Source organism: Electrophorus electricus, chromosome 7 (assembly GCF_041902795.1).
Source record: "Electrophorus electricus isolate QZ-2024a chromosome 7, ASM4190279v1, whole genome shotgun sequence".
Lineage (NCBI taxonomy): Eukaryota > Metazoa > Chordata > Actinopteri > Gymnotiformes > Gymnotidae > Electrophorus > Electrophorus electricus.
Genome location: NC_137503.1, coordinates 3,469,115 through 3,490,458, shown reverse-complemented (window position 1 = coordinate 3,490,458; position 21,344 = coordinate 3,469,115). Strand labels below are relative to the sequence as shown.

The 21,344-nt window shown below is 45.0% G+C and overlaps 1 protein-coding gene across 1 annotated transcript; it reads right to left on the bottom strand.

The window, feature by feature from the left end:
- Window positions 1-188: 188 nt before the first annotated feature.
- Window positions 189-17,514, bottom strand: myo7ba (myosin VIIBa). The gene is made up of 47 exons (XM_081717842.1): window positions 17,462-17,514; window positions 17,220-17,321; window positions 16,984-17,133; window positions 16,124-16,308; window positions 15,858-15,979; window positions 15,539-15,681; window positions 15,309-15,422; window positions 15,055-15,208; window positions 14,880-14,956; window positions 14,673-14,792; window positions 14,383-14,525; window positions 14,071-14,281; window positions 13,689-13,824; window positions 13,418-13,584; window positions 13,003-13,143; window positions 12,711-12,869; window positions 12,465-12,557; window positions 12,282-12,376; window positions 12,102-12,186; window positions 11,762-11,980; window positions 11,274-11,483; window positions 10,919-11,131; window positions 10,644-10,811; window positions 10,150-10,440; window positions 9,776-9,936; window positions 9,493-9,619; window positions 9,286-9,405; window positions 8,985-9,158; window positions 8,440-8,667; window positions 8,117-8,284; window positions 7,867-7,984; window positions 7,608-7,734; window positions 7,323-7,489; window positions 6,685-6,866; window positions 6,389-6,507; window positions 5,987-6,141; window positions 5,648-5,801; window positions 5,234-5,389; window positions 3,538-3,643; window positions 3,229-3,342; window positions 3,023-3,110; window positions 2,594-2,700; window positions 2,323-2,508; window positions 1,689-1,805; window positions 1,501-1,584; window positions 961-1,080; window positions 189-848 (listed from the first exon to the last, which is right to left on the bottom strand). Exons 1-47 carry the CDS (start codon window positions 17,477-17,479, stop codon window positions 768-770), a joined length of 6,675 nt encoding a protein of 2,224 aa, XP_081573968.1. The 5' UTR covers window positions 17,480-17,514; the 3' UTR covers window positions 189-767.
- Window positions 17,515-21,344: the final 3,830 nt, after the last annotated feature.

The following is a 21,344-nucleotide window of genomic DNA, read 5'->3' as shown; positions in this document are numbered from 1 at the left end:
ATCGATATGCAAATACAGCTCAACTCTCCTCAATGTAGCCACTATCTGGCTTCCCTGTGTGCTTCCAGACGTGGCCCAATAATACACTGCCAAGTCTTAATCGGGCTAACGCCAAGGCTCTGGATGTAACACACACCCCTCCTATGGCTGGGATTTTGTTTTTGCCCTGAGGCGAAACATTATGACGTGAACATTTAACCGGAATAAAGATCATTTTCTTTAGTCACACCAAGGGAGACGGGCAGGAGAATACACTTTTAGCATCACATTTATATAAATAAACTCTCCAGACATCATTTTTAATAAGCCTTCATCTCGTGTATGATCATATGAATATGCCACAATATAAGCAAACAAAAGAAAAGAAACGTACCCTGCTTCATCAAACAACTTGTTCATTCATTTGAAACTCACTATACAGGGGAACAAAAGCTACACATTTAAGAAACAGAGTGTCATTCCATGTCAGAAACACCCCGATTCATTTACATTACTGTTGCATAAATGTAGTATGTTGCACGTGAAAATAAATAAATATGAGATTAGAGAAATAACTACAAAACTAATCCCAGTTTCCTTTGCACCCTGTTAACCAAAAAAAGTCTAAAAAATATAATTAAAAAAGGCAAAATCTTAGAGGAATTTAATAGATAATGACTGGATATCAATCACCAAATACATAAAATCTTTCAGGACAGTATTCAACCACATAGTATATGACCCTGATGGATTTGCTAGAGTGTAGATGTGAGGCCTCAGTAAAAGCATCAGTTTCTCGCTCTGTGTGTCTTCGTCTCGTTCAGATACATGTTGACGTAAGATGTCAACAGATCATCCATTTTGTACCCCTAAGGAAACAATAAAGACTTTGGTTAGTTCTAGATAAGAAATAATATATATAAGCTTTTGTTTTAAAGGCTGTAGACTGGTAGAATGGGATCGTCCCCTCACATCACTCACCAACGATGTTTCACACAGAATCTTGTTTCCTTTGACCAGGTTCCCCATAGTCATGTGGAAGTATGTGCTTCCACTGCACCAGCTTGCAATCTTGTTAAACGGATGCATTGCCAAGACATCCTTGGAAAGTTGGGAACGCAGACATTTAATAACGAGTTCACAAGACATCTAGATATCTTCAGGCTAGAATTCATAGCTGCGTGATGTGCAACAAATTCATGCAGGACACAATGATGAGACCCCCTCTTTTCCAGTATGTTTATCTGTACAAACACTACTCCTGTTCCTTATGGCTTTTTAGTTTGCCTCTGGCACTGGTAATGTTTTTTGCATATTATCTTGCACTAAAACCTCTATGCACTATGTGTTTGAGTAATTATGTTTCTGTCTACTGTATGCGCTCCCCCACAGGCATCAATGAAGCAGTAACTAGCTGTCAGTTCAGCACAAAGAACCGAACGTTTCAATTTCAAAATCGCCCGCTGTCCAATTCTATATTTGAAGACGTTAGTTGCTTCTGGCAGCATGTAGTGCTGTTACCTTGGTTTTGGGGTGTATGATAGTAACTCCCTGCTTGCTGATGGCGATCCTCACAATGTCAGGGAAATTGGGTTCAGAAGTTTGCTGCAAGAAGAAAGAGCATTTTTCATACAAAGCCGGACAGCTTTACCACAGACAGCTCTAAAGCAAGCATGCTTGGCTCTCCCCGTGGGGGCTTGGGTCACTACCTTCACTTCGAAGAAAGCACAGCCAAAAGTGGGCCACTTACAGACGACCTTCAGAAAGGCCGTCATGGCCTCTTCCACGGTCATACCTGCCTGTTTGTTGTAGGCAGCAGCAATGCTCTTGAATTGAAAGATTAAAGAACAGCGTATTAGATCACCTGGGTTCGTAAGTAACGTATACGGTGCACAGTAGAGGCACCGGACTTTGGTCCTGGAGACCGACTGCCCTGCAGAGTTCAATTCCAATACACCTGGCTGTAATACTCAAATTCAACTGAACGCCTTGCGAAAGTGTATTAGGTGTGTTAGAATGGAGCTGGAGGTAAACTCTGCAGGGTGGTGGATCTCCAGGTCCAGTCAGGCCTGAGGTGAAGACACATATGAAAGAAACATCTGGAAATGTAGGGGCCAAACACTCAGCATAATGAGATCTCAAAATAACAGGAAATATTAAGCCTTGTGCATTTATTCCACAGCTGTGGGTAACGTCAGTGCACGCATGACTCGTCAGGGCTGTACTGTGTTGAGCAGTTTCCATCACACCAAAGATTCCTGTACCTGACATGCACCGGCCAATAAAAGTGTTTGTTATTTACCGTTTTGTGAGTGCCAAAGAAAAAAATATATATTTTTTTACCTTTTTCCAGTCATCAGCTGACATGACTTTCAGCTGGTCATTGGGTACCAGTTCTTTCAGCATCTTGGTGATCATGACAAACTGGCTCTTATCATCGTCCACCTTCATCCTGAAGAGCAGAGCGGCCAGGTGCACCGCGTCTTCCCTGGAACAACGGTGATACCCACGCAGGTACTTGGGCAACTCCTGGACGGACAGAAAACCAGAGTTAGATCACGGCTAACGGGAACGCTCAGCTCCCCAGGTGACGAGTCGGGTTCGGGAGGAGCACCTGTGGGAAATGGAAGACGCGGTCAGCTTCCGGATCCCTGCCAGGGGCTACATTGAACCACAGCTTCCTCATGAAAAACACCGTGTAGGGCACATTCACTGGTCCTCCTGCAGTGCGAACAAAGCCATGTAAGCCCAGATCGTATGCGTTACTGTAATGACGAGCTTTACAGTTTACTGTGATTTTACTCGGAGTCATTACACATTTCAAATCACTTTGCACTGCAAAAAGATCCAGATTTGCTTGCTTCTTATTAACTGGTGGTTTATAAAACACGTGCAAATGGTTCCCTGAAGATTGATTTCAATTTGTAAAAAAACAAAAAAAAACAACAAATGCAATAAACTAAAAACAATGCATAATAAAGAAATAAGGATGACCCTCTGAAGACAAATCACGATATCCCATAGCCAACTGCCAAGAATTTACCATCCTTCGCCATCTTAATTTTCTGGGACCAGTCGGTAATCTGTCTCAGACTGTCAAAGAAGTAGTCCACCTCATTTAGACTCAGAACCTGAAAGAAAGACAGTGGAAGCCACCTGGCAGTAAGCATTTGAGGTAGATGTTAAACCTGAACTTGACATGTGTACTGCACTGGTGAAATGCACAGTCACTACTGGTTGCACTGGTACCTTGTCCGGAGTTTTGACAAAGATGCTGAAACCATCTTCGGACACCAGCTGGAGTTTAGTGGCAATGGTTCGGACCAGGTCTCTGATTTTAGTGTTAGTTGCGACTTTAAACACCTGACCATAAAAGAGAGAAAACAAACTTAAGAACATTAAAAAACAACCCAACAAGCAAACGGAATCCCATAAACAAAGTGTGCTCGCCCGCATCTCTGGTTCTCTGCATTTCTGAATTCCAGTGTGCTGCATGTTAGTCGCAGTGCTGATGTTATGATCATTAGTTTATGTGAAGACTACAGCTTGTGGGCTCACCTCCTCCATGTTATTAGGGAAATGGATTTTGTGGAAGATCTGTGTGCTGTTCTGCTGAATGGCATCCACCTCCACCTGGTGCGGGGGGAGCTTCCGTGGTTCCATTCTGGTGGAGAAGGAACATAAACACTGTGCAGTCTTTAAATCATGAGTGGAGGACAATACCAGGTTTTCTGGTGCTGATCCAATTCCGATATAGAATATCGATATTTTTGAATGTCACCCAATATTCCTTCCATTGCCTTACAGTCAGTGTGATGATATTTATTGTCTAGGTCATCGCCTTCTTGGTTTGCATCTTTACTGTACTCACCCTCAATACACACACACACACACACACACACACTCACACACACGCACACTCACACACACTCACACACACGCACACTCACACACTATGCACACACTATGATTATGACTGTGTGTGTGTGTTTGTGTGTGCACTGTGTACAAGCAGCTGTGCAGGGTGATTCTGAAAATGTCAAGTCTAGCATTAAACTAACGCTAGTTGGTTTCTGATTCTCTTTCTCCTTTCCCACACCCTTCACTTCCTTCATTTCACGGACAAACTGGAAACAGCGTTTGTTTGTTTGTTTTAAAGAACGCATTAATAAACAGATGACCATTCCCTCGGGCACGGCAGTGCACAGTGATAAAATGCTATTCTGTCTCGTTTAAATGCTCTCACTAGAAAGCAAGTGACCTGTTCCCCACAGTGGGTTACCAAAATGACAGAAATAACACCTGCGTGAGGCCAAGGATAGTTGCATTTGAACGCAATAGTTGGCAACTGTTAATGAGAAGAAAACGCTACAGTTCAACTTTACAGCGATGTATAAACTGTGCTCAAAGCAGTCCAGCTAAAATGACCCTGGCTCTCATCACATGCGTGCTATTTTCAGGCTGGATTTGTGATACTATCAGATTGGTTATCTTTCAAAATTTCTCTCCTTCAAACAATTTCTTCGTGATATCGGATCGGTGCCATATCTACCATGCAACACACATCGGGTTCTATCAAAAAATATATAAGCAATGTCAAATCTATGGCCCGTAATTTTCGGAAGCACATTGGCCAGGCTCAACATGATTCCCAGGACTGGACAGCCGCACTGGGCACCGCCTCAAGCGGATGCCGGCTCTGGCATTTCTGGTCCTTGCTATTTTATCAGTCATGACACACTGATATTTTCCTGGCACTTATACGAGTTTGGCACAGGGAGGTGTGTTACTATGTTAAAAGGTGACGTGTTCAAGAGTGCTACAGCCTTTGATAAAATGAAATTAGCATCATAAGCACAAAAATCATAATCATAAAAAGAAATCATCATCATCATCATCACGTGTTGGGTTTTCTATTTTAAACGTATTATAGTGCTTAAATGAGCAAAAGGTGAACAGGGATCTGGCCCTGGCTTTTACGGTGCGCCTCACTCTAAAGGTCAGACTGCCTAAGTTCAGCTCCGGAAAGCCACATGTGTCTCCGTTTACAACCACATCAAGGTCAATGGTGAGCAAACGACATATCGCAAGGCCTTAACATATCTGTTTCATATCTTGTTTCCATTTTTCCTCTACCATGTTCAAATCTGTCTATACACTTTGTCGGACAGTAAGTCACTCTGCCTTTTTGTCCCAAAATGACAATTTGAGGAGCTGCTGTCTTGAAGTTAATGTGATCGGAAGATTTGTGTACCTCAGCACTGCCTGCAGTCTGTGCAGGCAGTCAGAGGCCAGTGGCTCTCGCCGACGGGACTCCAGAAATCGCTGCGTGTGCTTCAGCAGAGAATTACTGGGCGGGAAGAGGCCACAGCACAGCCAAAACAGCTGCCAGGCCTGCTCCATGCTGTACCTGAGAGAGCCAAAACACAAGATGCAGTCTGCACACTTGGACCAGTCGAAGGGTCAAAGAGTCCTTCACAAAGAATGCCAGAGCAGTTGTGACAGCTATTGAATTACCTTGTGCAACTGTCCTTTCATAAATGAAATATACAAGGGATTATGGAAATTTAGCACTTTAAAAAAAATGTTAAAAAGAAATATGAAAAGTGTGTTGCATCACAACTGGCCATACTAGTGTTTAGCATGGTCATCTAATGATGCCCTTTACCGGTTGTTATTGCATGTCATTTGCTTCATGATCTGGCTGTAGATCTCATCCCGCAGTTCCTCACTCTGAGTGGCAGGGCCAAAGATCTTGTCAGTGAGCTCCACAGGGCTCTGAATCTGTCTGGTGGGGTAATCACCCATGTACTTCAGGATAGGTACGCAGCAGAGCAGTAAAGGATGTGTAGCCACTGTTTAAATGGATTATTTTGATATTCTTACCAAAAGTATTCTTATTATCGCTTTAGCTCAAAGGCATGTCCACAAAGTTGGCTCTTATAAAATGTACAATGCATTGCGTATTTCGCGTCTAAAACACGTCTGTCCAATCATAAAAGGATATCGGTGAAAGACTGGCAGGCCTGGTGACTGAGTTCTGGATTACCCAGCAGTCTCTTCAGCAGGGGCTGCCTGAGGGGCTCTCTGGAGTTGGCCCACAACCTTTCAGGCGCCGCGTTTTTAGAGATCACCTGCCTGTTTACATCCTTTGTGGCAGGTCTTGGGAACAGCAGACAATCAAAAAATTCTTATATGGCCATGATTATTCCTGAAGTAACTACCAAAATAACTGGGTTGGAATAAAGAGTCATGGTTCAAACACCAAACCCCCTTGTTTCATATTTTTGCATATTGTTGAAGATTAAAATTCAGTGTTCAATATTAATTTATAAAACCATGAGCAAAAATAGTGAACAATCATTAAGGGTGAATGAAGCTAGTTATAGTTGGTGGTTTCTGGAGTTACCTAAAGTACTCAATGGAGAACTCCTTGAGTGTTGCAGGAGCCACTTTTTCCATGGCTGATCCTCTGAGTGTGTTGTTAACCATGGTCTTCCGCTGATCTGGGGACAAGCTAATCAGACTCTGAACAAACAAAGCAATCACAGGCTCAGGTCAGCGTGCACATGCCGGGAATTCACGACCTGCTCATTCTATGAATCTTCCTGTTACAGGAAGCAGTCATCACAAAGGAAGTGACGACATCAGAGCTAAAGGTGTACATCCAAGCCTGTATGCTCACTCATACGCAATACTCCTTACCAAGACCTCATTGGTGGGTTTGGTGAGAGTGGGCAAGATCAAGATGCCATCCATTGGTATCGCCCCCTTCTGACCGGTTCGCTCATTTTGACCCTTCACCCAGCCATGGTTGGGAGAAAAGTCATTGTCTTTAATGAGGAGAATAAGCTCTCCTTTTTTGAAGCTAAGGAAAGTAGGGTCGTCTGAAAAAGAAGATCATACGGAGTACATAAATTCAGAGATGTTATGCCAGTAAGATGCAATGAACAAAGTACATGCTATTAATGCTTGGAAATTCTGTTATGGTGACAATAAGAGCAGAGAAATATGTGGAACCATGGCAAATTAGCCAATTTTGCAATATTGACCACACAGCTAGGTCAGACCTCAAACCCAACATAATTTATACCTTCCAGTACATACTATACCTATTTTTGACAAAGACAGCAATTTGGGAAAATCAAAGACACCTAAACAACATCTAGACAAATTAACTTACTGTGTATACTCCCTAAAAACAAATGTGCACCTCCACTGTTTAAAAAACAAGTGAATAAGGACTATGTAGGAATTTAATCAGTTGTCCTCCATTACATTCACATAGGAGTAAAAAAGGGCTGATTCTATAGAATCTGTGGGAAGTGTGAGACCAGGCTGACCTTGCCTGTTCACCTCCTGCATGGCCACGGCATACTGGGAGCGCTCCGTTAGGCCTGCCAAGAACAGTGCTACCAGATCAACAATGCTTCCAGCCATGACCGCGTTCAGTATGAAGTCTCCTTTCAGTGTCAACAGACAAACAGACTGGCCAAAGGACTTCCCATCTCTACAGCAAGAAGGAGAAAAGCCAACCAGCAAATCAGGGCAAGGGACAAACTCAACTGTCATCACACTTGGTGTCGGAGGCTAGACAACTGTTTCAGATTTCCAGGTCAGCATAATACCTCATCGTGTTCACCCCAGTCACCATGGGGTAGCAGAGTTCTAGAAGCTTCCGCTCTCGTTCATCCAGGAATGTTATTCCAGTCCAGTTGATAGCCACAATGAACTTGTTCTTGGGTAGAGAAGGACCTGGTGGCGTTTAACAATAAAAACACCGACCTGAGTTGCACTTTATTAACTACACTTCCGGAGAAGTAGATCGTTTTTACGAAAATATGCATGCAAAGTTGTTTGCTTCAGTGCTTTGCATGTGGACTATACCTGAAACCCTCATAACCTCAAAGAACCTTGAGAAGAACACGGGCCACTTCTGACGAGCATATTCCACAACTTCCGCTTTAACCTGATTGGCTGTGGTCTTTGAGTCTATATACGGACCCTGACAGACAGACAGAAAGGATAAAACCTAAGAATCTACTGTCCATGTGAGTTCACATTCGACTTCCTTCGTCATTTCAACACCTGTCATCGATGTTGTCAGACAGTGAGCGGTCGCCGACATCAGCCTCACCTCCACATGTGCCTCGATGACCATCTGAAGCCATGTGGCCTCTGATTTGGCTTCCAGTAGTTTGGAGTTAACACAATCCTTGACCACACTCTTGGCATTCTCCGCACTGCTGTCCGAGCCATACTGGATGAAGAAATGCTTCGCGGCAAGCTGGACGACGTCATCCTCCTGACAGACGGTAACACACAGCAGCTAGTCCCTGCCCTACATGTGCTAGAACTCTCGGCAGTCTGTATTTGTTTGGCAAAAATCAAAAGTTCTTCACAGACGGTGATGCACGACACCCACACACTGGCCAACACCGGCGAAACGCGCCAACTTACCTTCTCACACTTGTACTCCCCGAACTTCAGGCCACGGACGACCTGTCTGTAGATGAGGTCCGTGCTAACACTGTCCTGGCCGCAGTCATGCCAGGGAGTGAAGATCTCCTTGCGGAAGTAGAGGCGCCAGGGAGCGTGCTGCTCCAGCCCGCCCTTGCGTCTCACTTCCTGTTCACACTGTGAGATGGCATCCATCACATGTTCATGTCCGTTCCCGAGAGACCACACCTAGAGAGACCAGCATAAGCTATTTGGTATGCATCACCAAGTCTTGCTAACAAAACTCACAAAATATAGATAGTTATCCATGCTTAACATTTTAAGATATTTAAAAATATGCTCTTTGTAAAAAAACAAAACAAAAAACAACTCCCAAAATAAAGTATTTATTGCTTATTACTTCCAAGATGTACTGCATGAATTGTTTTAACATTTTTTCTTCAGTGTTATTGTCTAGCTACCGTATAGTACAAGGTCTGACCAGTGTGATGCTATAAAAAATGTTATACCGCTTGCATGAAGCCTAAGGGCGAGAAACAGCATACCTTGTCATACACAGCCATATATAGAGAGAAGCCAAAAGTGTCCTGTAGTTTAACTTTCTGTGAAAGGACTTGGCATATTTCTTTAGAAGTAGATGCAGAGTCCACAGGCAGACTGATAGTTCTCCCATCCATAAGAGTCACAGAGATGGCCATGGCTTTCTTGGTCTTGGTGGCCTACGATTACACACGACATATTTAAGGAAAAACATCATTTGCAAAAATCAAATCTATGCCATTAGAAGTAGAATTAAGTAGGATCATAAGGTTTTACGCAAAATACATTCAATGAGAATATGTTCACCTGTAGCTCAAGCCAGCTTGGGGGTTCTCCTCGAACGCCATTGGCCACGGTGCGACGTAGTCGTTCTGCACAGTATGGCGCATACCCAACTGGGCCGAGACGGATGAAGCTTTTCAGGTACTGGTAGTAGGAGAAACCGACTTTAGTGTCTGGGCAGGCGAGGGCGGTTTACTCACCGCAACAAGGAGAAGGATGTGCCAGGCTTACTTTGATGAAGCGATCCGTGGGTGGGAAAATGCCCAGACACAGAGAGAGGAGGATCCAGCCTCGGAAAAAGCTGCTTCGATTGCCGTTCTCCTGGAGCTGCTTACAGATCTGACAATAGATCTCATCCCTGAGGGAAATGAAACTAACCTCTCAGCATGCTGCGCCTGTACAGGTGAGTCTTAAAAATTCCTTATTTGCATGCCGCGTTATTCGGTATGCATGGAAAAGTGATCTTTATAAGTTTGGATTGTTTCCTACCGATTTCCAACATCACCGCACCCACCTGAGGTCACGCCGGACTATGGCATATCCTACAATGATGTGCAGTTTTTCAAGGGATGAGAGTGGACGGTCCAGGGTGGGTCCTTCTCCAATCATGATCTCTTCTTCTTCACTAATTGTTTGCACAGTTGGAGGTTTGGAAATCTGAGTGCCATCCTCTGGCTATTTACGCAAAAAATAAACGGGTTATGATTATATAAATATATATATATATATATTTTTTTTTTTTTTTTTTTTGGATAGTTATATTTCCAGATTTTAAATTCTTTGTGTTTTATTTTAAATGTTTTGGATTTTAATTGTTTGGAAAGAAATATAGATAAAGGCAAGCATAAAGGATTTAGATATTAATTAAATCGGCCATCTCTATTCTACCTCTTCTTCAATAGTTGATGGTTTTCTGGAAGTCCTTCTATTTGATGAACCTTCTTCAGGGATTGTGGAGGTCTTTCTGTTCCGGGTCAGTAGATCAGTGAAAGTAGAGGACTTCCTGTTCTTGGGGCCCTCTGAAGGTATGGCTGAACCTTTCCGGTTGAGCAGGACTTCCTCTGGGGCAGTTGACGCCTTCCTGTTTCGTGACAGCAGATCTGAAAATGTTGAAGACTTTCTGTTCTGAGTGATCTGGTCTGGGACTGTGGAATCCTTCCTTTTGCTTCTCAACATTCTCTGAAAAAAGGAATTATGTCCATGACAAATTAGTTATCTACAAACAAACCTAAACCTCACAATCCTACAAAAATTATTTACCTCTATTAATCTAACAGTGCATAGAAAATCTAGAGATCAACATACAGAGGCATTACTGAAACATATTTGTCCTAAAGACAAGTGTGTATGCTGCCCTGCTTCGAACTAGAGTGTAGCCTTACCTGGTCTAGCCCCACCATATGACTGAGGCGTCGGTCCTGCCTGGAAGCCACGTCCTTCTGCAGGGAATGATCAGCAAAGGCGGACCCACTCCGCCGGATCTGCTGAGCCTTTGGCTCAGGGAGATCTCCCATGAACCTCAGAATGATCCACCACACTGTTAAAGAAGCCTGGAAACAGAGGCTGCGGCTCAATTCAACGCCAGCGTTTGTAACGTTAATGCTAAGCCACTGTCCAGTAGCACTCCAAAACCACACAAACCAACGGCCTGAATTACCAGCACGTCATTCTCGTCTTCGTGGTACAGCAGCGGCTGGCGCAGTCTCTGGCGGACGTGCGCGGGCGTAGCAGCACCCTGGAAGTACATGGATGCAAACTTGGTGAAGGAGTACTCGTCTAAATCATCATAGTCTTCCTCGGGAAGCTCTTCCATCATAGGGGCATCATCCAGGTCTACTTCCTCTAGCACAGTTCTCGTCCCCTCCAGATCCTGAGAAGAACCAAGATTAAAATGCTCTGTCTTTAAAGAATACTTAATCCATAAAAATGACAACACTATAGCCCTGAAGAAATTCTGCAAATTTTTCAATAAAGGTCACAAAACAATTAACCTAAAAATATTGCTTTCTAACCTCAAAGCCCTTAGGCGCCTGACCCTCTTGCCCTCCAACTAGGCTGGGCAGAAAACCAAAGATGGTGTCCACCATTTCCTGATCAGTAATGGCCTCCGACTGTTCGGCGGCCTCTTGTTCTCTCTTCTGACGGAGGACTTCTTCTAGCTTCCTCTGTCGTTCCAGAGCAGCCATCTCCTCTGCCCGGCGATCTTTCAGCGACAGAAACTCCTGCCAAACATGAAACTGAATCTGAGCGCACACAAGCCTCCCTCACAGGACAGAGACACAATGAGCCATAGTGAGGAGCAAATAACTAAAACAGCGCGGCATGACACAAAACAACAGCTCGACACCAACAGCCATTGGGAATACCAACCGAGTGAAACGGGACTGATTTTTTTTACGAACAAAAATGACTGCATATATTCTACAATACTAATTGGCAAAGTAGAGCAGTTGAATGCAAAACAGTGAATTGAACGTAAAGAACAAAGCAAACAGCGCACGTCTCTTTTCATCTTCTTGACGGCCGTCCGGGCATGCATGCCTCGCACGTGAGCTTGCAAGAGGATGATCGCAGTCCTCTTCCTCTTCCACTCTTCTCTAGCCAGATAGCCGTGGATCTGCGTCTGGAGCAGCAGGGCAGCCTTGCGCTCCAGCTCGTACGTGCGGGCCAGCTGACGAGAGCGCACCGTGGCCTGCAAGCGTGCAAAGCCCAACTGGACCTGCACACAAAGGACAGCTAGGTCACCGCATGCTCGCACACCTGTGCAAACTGAGGCATCGTGTTTAGAAGCGTCTGAGAAAGCGTTCAGCCCTGAGGTTCTGTACGTGGTGATAACCCACCACTCGGTAGAGTTTTCTGCCTGCGTGTCCACGCCAGTATTTCTGCACGACCAGGGCCGCAGATCTTTGTTTCAGGAACTGCTTCCTGTAAGCACAACAATGGCAGCAAGACAACTTCAGGCCAATTGCGCAAAAAAAAAAAAAAAAAGTTATTTTCTGAAAGCCTTGTGTGTCATTTACCTGTGCTTGTATCCTCGAAGGACTTTCTGAATCAGAAGCGCCTTCTCATTCAAAGCCTTGTCTCTCTTCAGCTCTAACATGGTGTCATGGAAATCCTACAACAAGGATCAACAGCTTGAAAAAGAAGTTCTGAAATTCAGTATGAACAGTCCGAGGTAGACAGCCTGTGCTAAGTAAGCTCACCTTCAGAAACACCTTGGTTTTGCCGATCTTCCAGTCATCCCCAGCACTCAACACATTCTGACAAATATTTTCACTGCACGCCTTGGCATTCTCCTGGCAAAAGAAAATAAATATAGCAATCCATACACATTAATGGTGATATGTAAAATACAGAACATTTTGAATCCATACTGTTTTTCATATCAGGCGCTAATTCTAGAGAACCTCTAGGTTCCTGTGCGGGGCTCTACAGGTCATATCCCTCACATTTTTTGGGTCACATATGGTGGAGTCGAGCAAGACGCGATATCGGTCCAGAAACTCCTGAAAGGTGTGTCGGATGGGATAGCCGGCCTTCCTGATACGGATGGTCTCCAACATTCCTGAGTAGCGCAGCTGACGCATACACAGCTCCCTGTCAAACAGCTGGATCACAGAGAGACAGAGTTTTCATTTCAGATACCAAAGCATAGCTGAGAAAGAAATGATTTTCTACATAAGCAGAAAAAGGGGTAAGTCATTGGTTTATATGCAAATATGGTTGGCTGGATGATTTTACCATTGGCTTCTTGAAGTCATTAGGTTTGATGCAACGTATGAAATAAGGTTGGCATGCAGCCAAGGTTTTCATCAGCGAGTCCAGCGACTGACGAAACTGGCCACACAAAGTGGGAACTTGCTTCTTGGTGTCTGTTATTTGCTGAGGGAGTGGGGAGGAGCAGGAGAGGGTGAGTTCATTGGTACTTTCATCCTGCTCGTTTTGAAATGCTGCAGAGTTAGGCTGTCTTATCCGCAAAGGGAGAGTGTTACCGCGCATCTTCTCTGCGAGCAGAGGCGGTCGCACTTAATGAATCTGTTTTGGCTGTCATCTGGCAGCCCTTAGTTAAAATCGCACAACACTGAAATCTTTACACATGCACCACACCTTGTCTTACTCAAGGAAAGCAAAAAAAAATATCTTGACCGATTCTTACCCGCAAAGAGTTTTTGGGCGTGATGACCATTTTGGGGTTGACGCTGCTCTTCGTCTCGTCGGCGGAGATGTCACTCTGGAAGATCAGCTTGAGGAGCTTGTTGGTTGAGGTTTCCACCAGCTGGATGAGGTCGGAGCTCAGGGCATCTCTGTTTTTTTCCAGGAAGCCTGAGAAATGAGATGGGTCATGTCATTTTGCGGTCTTGCGGTCCTCAGGCGGGATGTAAATATATCAAAAGAAAGTGCATACACACTGTCCTACTCCCTTGTACCTTTAGAGTCGTAAAAGACGGACCCGGCGAAATGCTGGATGCCAAATTGCGTGTCATGGTTGTTCTTAGGAGGGATGTAGATTTTCGTCTTCCCATGCACCTTGTCCATCTTGTTCAGTAACGTGGTATCTGTACCCTGACGTTAAAAATGGGAACACGTATTATACCGTCATTTCAATACTAATCACATCAGTATAGCGTCGTGTAAATAGTTCATTTTCTATGCCCAATTCACCAATTTTAAAGCAGCTTCTGTTTAATGACAACATAGTTTAACATAATCAATTACACGTGATTTCCAAGTGACTAGTGAAGCTGATAATGATTGTATGGTTTTAGCCCAGTGCCTGCACTGTAAACATCAACCCAGGTGTGCCTTCACCTTTGGGAAGCGACTCTCCTCATCGATAAGGGAGAGAATATTGAGGGATCTGTTGGCAAGCACGTCGAGAGTGCCCTGGTTGTCGCAGTAGTCGATGCGCGTCCACACGATGCTCTCGCGCGCGTACTCCTCCTGCTCCAGCTTGAAGATGTGCTTCACGAAAAACTGCTGCAACTGCTCGTTGGCAAAGTTAATGCAGAGCTGCTCAAAACTGCAGAGAAGAGCCACAGCAGGAAAGTCAAAAACCAAATGCGTCCACGTCCAAAACAGGGTGAAGCCAACTCATTTCTGTTCTTATTTTCTGTCAGTCACCTGTTTTGCTTGAAGTCCTCGAAGCCAAAGATATCTAGCAAACCAATGGAGTGGCGGGTTTGGGCAGAGGCCTCAGACAGAGGCTTGTAAATGGCTGCATTTATCTTCTTCACAATCCACACAAACAGTCTCCCGTATATGGCCTGTAAGGAGTGATCGCCCTGACACTCAGCACTGCTGAAACGCTACAGTTTAGGCTAACAACAACAACAACAACAACAAAAAGGACTAAGTGTGGAGAATTATGTCGTGATCTCTTATTTCTTCCTGATCTTACAGGGTGCAGTTACCTTGACAAAAGCGTCCCTGCCGTCAACTGCTTGCACTGAGCTCAGAGGTTTGGACACACTCTCTCGGTTAGTCAGGAAAGACCTCTGCGTTAAACTGACGTCAAAAGTCTTTGTCTCCACCTGCAAAGAGACAGCAGAGACATGTTTGTTTTGTCAAGTTTAAAAATGTGCTATTTTCATTATATTTAATGACTGTTATTGTGTTACCTGCAACAACTGGGCAGCCATACTGAAATGAGCAGACGTGCGAATGTCACAGCCCTCGAGGTTATTGGAAATGGTAGCTTCGGAAAGAAGAAAGAGACAGAAACCCTGAATATTGACGCCCTCCAAGGCTTGTTCTGGCTTACCCATGAGCAGGGTCTCCGGTGAGCCTCGTCACCTTCAAAGTCCACATTGCCGAGGTGGAGGATGGCAGCAAGAAGCTTGTGGATCTCCCAGGAGTCGTTCTCAGTGAAGGTCAGGATCTTCATGGCTGAGCGGAAGTGGGCGTATTCCATTATGTCGTCCCGCCCATCGCAGGAAGTGCAGTTACCCTGATATAACAACACATCACAACCACCAGCGGCTGCTTACGAAAACAGATGATAGTCGTGTATTAGATGCATTAGTAACTGAATAAGCATTACTCTGTACCATGGTCAAGTAGTTGTACTCAACAGCATTGCCCAAGGACAAGATTTTCTTCTGTTCAGCTGGCATGCCTATCAGCATGTAGTAGAAGATGTGGTAGTTTCTCTCTTCTTTAGCCTGAATCAATTTTTTTTTAAAAACATAATTTAATCATTTCTTCGTTTGATGCCATTATATCAAGTGCCTCCCCTTGGTCATGCTTCAGTATTTTTTGTCAACGTGTGAAGTTCTACCTGTCGGCAGACGCGGGATTTCTCCAGGAGGTACTGTTCAATGCGGGCACCTTCTATGGTTCCTGCCTTGCAGAAGTGGATGTCAACGTACTTCCCAAAGCGGCTGGAGTTATCGTTGCGTATGGTCTTTGCATTACCAAAGGCTAATTAGCACGGACAAACACCAAAGTTAGTTTGCACCACTATTGACATACCTTTACATGAAACAAATGTAACAAACACAAATAGTAAGCCTGAAACACTCTGGATGGCATTGAAAGCCATCCAGGGTATTGACCACTGCTGTGCCAAACCGAGTGGTCAACGTTGACGGAACTACCTTCCAGGATAGGGTTGGCCTCCAGGATCTGTTGCTCGATCCAGGAGCGCTGCCCACTCACTGCTGCCAGGAACTGCAGCATCAGTTTCGTGCTCTCGGTCTTCCCTGCCCCGGACTCCCCACTAATACGGACAAAACATGCACACATTCCACAATGTACTGGGTTAGGAAAACCTGCACGAAACCGGGCCACGGTCTCTCCAGTGCCCTGGGGCTGTTGGGTCTGTGGAGTGCCAAGCGTGAAGATGGGACTGTGATGGGCTGACCTGATGATGCAGCACTGGTCCTTGTGGTTGCGACGCATGTTGTAGAAGCAGCTGTCCGCGATGGCGAACACGTGCGGTGGCAGCTCGCCCAACCGCCGGTCAGTGTACTGCTGCACGTGCTCTGGAGTGTAGAGTGGGAGAAGCTGGTATGGATTCACTGCCACCAGAATGGACCCTGTGTATGTCTAAGAGAAAGACATAGACAGAGAGAGAAAGAGAGAGAGAACGCGACAGACAGACAGACAGACAGAGAGAGAGGAGTAAGGCACATTGACCAGTGGCAACAAAAAGCTTTATATAGTCTCCTAGAGACATTATTTTGGGTTACAAGAAGTGCAAATTTAATATCACAGGTCTATTAATTTAATATCAACGGTATCTTATTACATTCGAGGGTTAAAATACATTTCCACTGTTATTCTGCCAGTGTGTGTATTTAACAAGTTGCAGTCTAAAATACTTTGACCATGAATGCAGTTGGTCAGTCTTGGGTGAGTCTTGGACAAGTAGAAGAAAGCGCACTCCAATGAGGTCATTGTGGCACTGCCTTATTTGTAGGGAAATAATCAAACTTTATTGAAAGAAACAGGACTAGTGACCACGCGCACACAGATGTGCTGCAGATACTCTGACGTCGCCAAAGTGTGATTCTCTCATTAAACAGAGGCCTGTTCGTTCCTATGGAGATAAACAATCCTGCTATTAACTAGAGGGCAAAGTCTGAGCCAAGCAGGCAACTGACAAAGCTCAGATGGACTTTTAAATGAAGCCTGTGCATACCAGAGTCGTTTAAAAGCACCGATTGTTCATTTACAGAGCTAAACGGCTCTGCCGAAAGGCTTTACCGAATCCCAACTCACATAGATGATTCCCTCTCGGTGGCGGACCAGGAGGTTCCTGAGCAGGCCGGCCTCGTTAAGGTCCCCCAGTCGGATCATGTCATCCACGCCATTGACAGATGTGGGATGCATAGGCTTCCGAGAGCCATCCTTTGCTTTGATCGGGTGCTCCTGAGAATTACAACATGAATGGAACTCAGAACACACCATTGGTCTGACATAGCTGAGCAGCGAGGGCCCGACGGAAGCCGCTATACCTTTCCCTCGTCATCCAGGAGCTGAAGCTGGCCCGTGTCTGTAAGTCGGACCTCAGCCCCGATGGCCACCCCAGTGCTGGAGTCCACCCAGACGTAATCGCCCTGCATCATCCCACATAAACTTCAGTTATTGAACAAGTCCCCTTTAATTACGTAGAGCAAAATTATGTTCTTTGGGGGGTTTTTTTAAGCAATTTTCATGTTCATTTTATATCAAAAATGACATTTTTTAAAGAACATACCTTTCTTAACACCACCATGACTGAGTCCTTCCCAGCCCCAGACTATCACGAACGAAACCTTTAAAAGCTTTTAATTTAAAGACAAACACTTGTTATTCGGAAGCCTGCTGTACAGTACATCAGGCAAAAGGCATCCATCACGACGTGTTCTCCGTGACGGATGCTTTCCACAGGCCTGGAAGCTTACCGTGTGGCCACGTATTCATGATCGACACAATCATAACCTCTACCAACACAAACATCACTGGAATTAAAACTCATTCTAGTTCTTATAGATCAGTGTTATCTACACCACCTTAGTCCACACTTAGTTATATATATCGGTCACAGTAATCGATCAACCTCCTATTTGCCAGTTTACACGAGAAGCTGGTTGTTTGCCTTCACCTGTATTCTCTGTAGGGGGATAAAACACGAGGAAAACGTGAGGGTCTTGTCCTCGTCGTCGCTGGCCTCTTGCTCCACTTCCTCCGAGTAGCAAGTGTTGATCTCTTGGGGCGTTTCCCCCCCCCCCGCACACGCACGCCAGCCAGCCGTTTATGACACTTTGACTTTGCGCTTTATGAACACAGCCTACCTACGCGGTCACAAGGACGGCAAAAAGACCCTCCTCTATATAACACTTCTCAACTTCTCTGGGTTCTGCGTGGTCGTAGAGTACGTGTGTTCCTCTACCTGGCTCCTGAGAGCCAACCTCTAGCCCAGGATCAGTGGTCAGTATCTGACCACAGGACATCTGCTGGACAGATACGTTAGGGCCAGCCCAGCCACGACGCCGACATGTAAAACTCCCAGCAGGCTTTGTGCTAACTCAACAATTATAACCATGCCACTACCATGGCAGTGTTAATGCCATGCTGAGAACGGTCCACCTGCCCAGTGCACCCAGTAATGCGGCCAGTAAGACCAGGTACACCCACTAACATGGCCAGTAAGTACAGGTGCAGGGTAGGTGTTTATAATGGAGTGGCGGGTGAATGTGCATTTTTACGGGAAACTGATTACGGTACAGATGACATGATAGTGAAAACGTTAAACCTTTGGACCTTAATGGTTGAGTGTGCACACTGGGGTGGGACTGGGGCTAATTAGGCTATAAAGAGCTCGTGCGTAAACAGAACACAGGGGGTGGAATCATGCTGGGAAATTGCTGTCACCGACAACGGCCTTTTAAAAGAAGCGAAAGTAAATAAACTCTCACGACGGAATAAACAATCGCCAGAAATGTGAAAAACGTGCAAGAAAAACAAAAAACAAATGGGTAGGACAAACATTTCACACAATAACAGTATGTACACAGACAGAAAACATGGGGTAGGTGTATTTTTAGCAGTACTAATGTAGACAGGAACAAAAAGGTAACGCGTGGCACAAAGCTACCCCCTACACCATGCCTGAATATTTGAAATGCGAACGATTGGGGCACTGTATATGCAATCAGTGACTCCATAAGAATAGTCAATACAATTTCCAGACATCTTAGAATGTGTACCAAATTCAAAATTAAGTCTTATGGACATGAAGTAATAGAGTCCCAAAACATTGTTACAGATCTCAAACATTTAATGCCATCATGCCCCTTTCAGACAAAATCGTTGCTTTAAACAACTGGTGACATTCAAAGTCAAAGATGCAAATGGGAACTATCCCAATTCTATTTTTGCTGACCTAGAAATGCATTCTTATGAAAGCATTAGGATCCAAACATCCAAATACCCATGTTCTTTAATACAGATGCAGTTTGAGACTGGGGACTTAACCCATTTCAAATTCCTCCATTTTCCCCTTCAACAAGAGAGCTGACAGCTACTGAAGGGCATTTCCTGTGTGAGAGATCTGAGTGAACACAAAATGTGTGGGTGAAAATGGGGGTTCCGTGGGACTGGTACCCAGAACCACAGCAAAAGCGGCAAGAAAGATAAAAAGGGAAGAGAAATCACGTACAAAAACCAGAGCAAATCCGACCAACCACAATTTTCCAGTTACTTTCCTTTCATGGCAGTAGGTTGGACCCCATTTGTGCTGACCTTGGGAAATGTAGGAAAAGTGCAGTGCATCTAAAACACTGAAACCAGCATATAACTATCAAGGGGGTCCTGCTAGATTTTAGGGGCAGCGGAAGACGGCGTGCGAGGTCACTGTACACTTCTAACGAGAGGTGGGAACTGGAAGATGTCGTGCGAGGTCATGGTACACTCTCATGACGTGGGCAGTGGAAAAGTGTGCGACGTCATGGTACACTCTCATGACGTGGGCAGTGGAAAAGTGTGCGACGTCATGGTACACTCTCATGACGTGGGCAGTGGAAAAGTGTGCGACGTCATGGTACACTCATGACGTGGGCAGTGGAAAAGTGTGTGACGTCATGGTACACTCTCATGACGTGGGCAGTGGAAAAGTGTGCGACGTCATGGTACATTCTCATGACGTGGGCAGTGGAAAAGTGTGAGACGTCATGGTACATTCTCATGACGTGGGCAGTGGAAAAGTGTGCGACGTCATGGTACACTCATGAGAAGTGGGCAGTGGAAAAGTGTGTGACGTCATGGTACACTCATGAGAAGTGGGCAGTGGAAAAGTGTGCGACGTCATGGTACACTCATGAGAAGTGGGCAGTGGAAAAGTGTGCGACGTCATGGTACACTCATGAGAAGTGGGCAGTGGAAAAGTGTGTGACGTCATGGTACACTCATGAGAAGTGGGCAGTGGAAAAGTGTGTGACGTCATGGTACACTCATGAGAAGTGGGCAGTGGAAAAGTGTGTGACGTCATGGTACACTCATGAGAAGTGGGCAGTGGAAAAGTGTGTGACGTCATGGTACACTCATGAGAAGTGGGCAGTGGAAAAGTGTGTGACGTCATGGTACACTCATGAGAAGTGGGCAGTGGAAAAGTGTGTGACGTCATGGTACACTCATGAGAAGTGGGCAGTGGAAAAGTGTGTGACGTCATGGTACACTCATGAGAAGTGGGCAGTGGAAGACAGTGTGTGATAAAGAAAAAAAGTGCTCAAGTCACACTGGCCAAGTAATGTATATGAAATAAGATAAAGTGCACCCATCCACTTGTCAAGTGGCCTACATTTTACTAAGGAAGCAACACTGGCAGTAAGAACAGACCATCCCTTACCAGGGCCAGCTCGGTCCGCTTTCCTAGAACACACAGACACACGAATGACGCCCCAGCACTCCACCCCAGAGCCATGACCCATTCCCTGCTCCATCCTACAGGTCATGACGGGCTGAGTATCAGGCAAAGGTCAGTCCGCGCCATCCATCCCAGCAAGCCGGAAAACACCTTCGGATTACTCGCTACTTCACGGCTCCTCCGGGACACCTACCACTGATCAGGGTGAAGCTCTTGGATAATGCTGGGTTGAAACAGTCGTATGAAAATAACACATCAACCAAGCAATTTCTCACTTATTTTATGCCAAACAGAATAAATTGCAAACAATATTAAACTACAAATGACTTCAGTGAACAGTAAGATATTCAGGTAAGCATACTGGCTTATTTTCGTTGTTTGACCGTTTTTGTAAATGAAGGTGCGAAACACAACAACTTGCTTTTAGCATCCCTACAACTTCAGACATTCTTCATTTTTTTTTTTTTTTTTGCTGTAGCTCACGTAGCAGATCAGGTAACGTGATACAAACACCACCGTGGTCACGGGGTAGATTCCTAAGGAAGCAGGTTGCCGGATAAGAGCAGCTGACAAATGTTGCCAATGTGTTTTAGGAGGAAAAGCCATGGACTCAAGCTTTGCTCCCATCAGCCACCATCAGACAGAAACAGGTAAAGGTGTTAGCCATCCTCAAAAAGGAGTGCATACATTCCATTCTAAATATGATTTTTGCTGTGAAATTTTTCACGCTACTGTA

Excerpts from the sequence above, each read along its gene's own strand:
- myo7ba (XM_081717842.1), bottom strand. Across the intron at positions 6,508-6,684 it reads AACCCACCAATGAGGTCTTG|AGTCTGATTAGCTTGTCCCC; the intron begins GTAAGGAGTATT and ends TTGTTTGTTCAG. Across the intron at positions 1,081-1,500 it reads TCATACACCCCAAAACCAAG|GATGTCTTGGCAATGCATCC; the intron begins GTAACAGCACTA and ends CAACTTTCCAAG.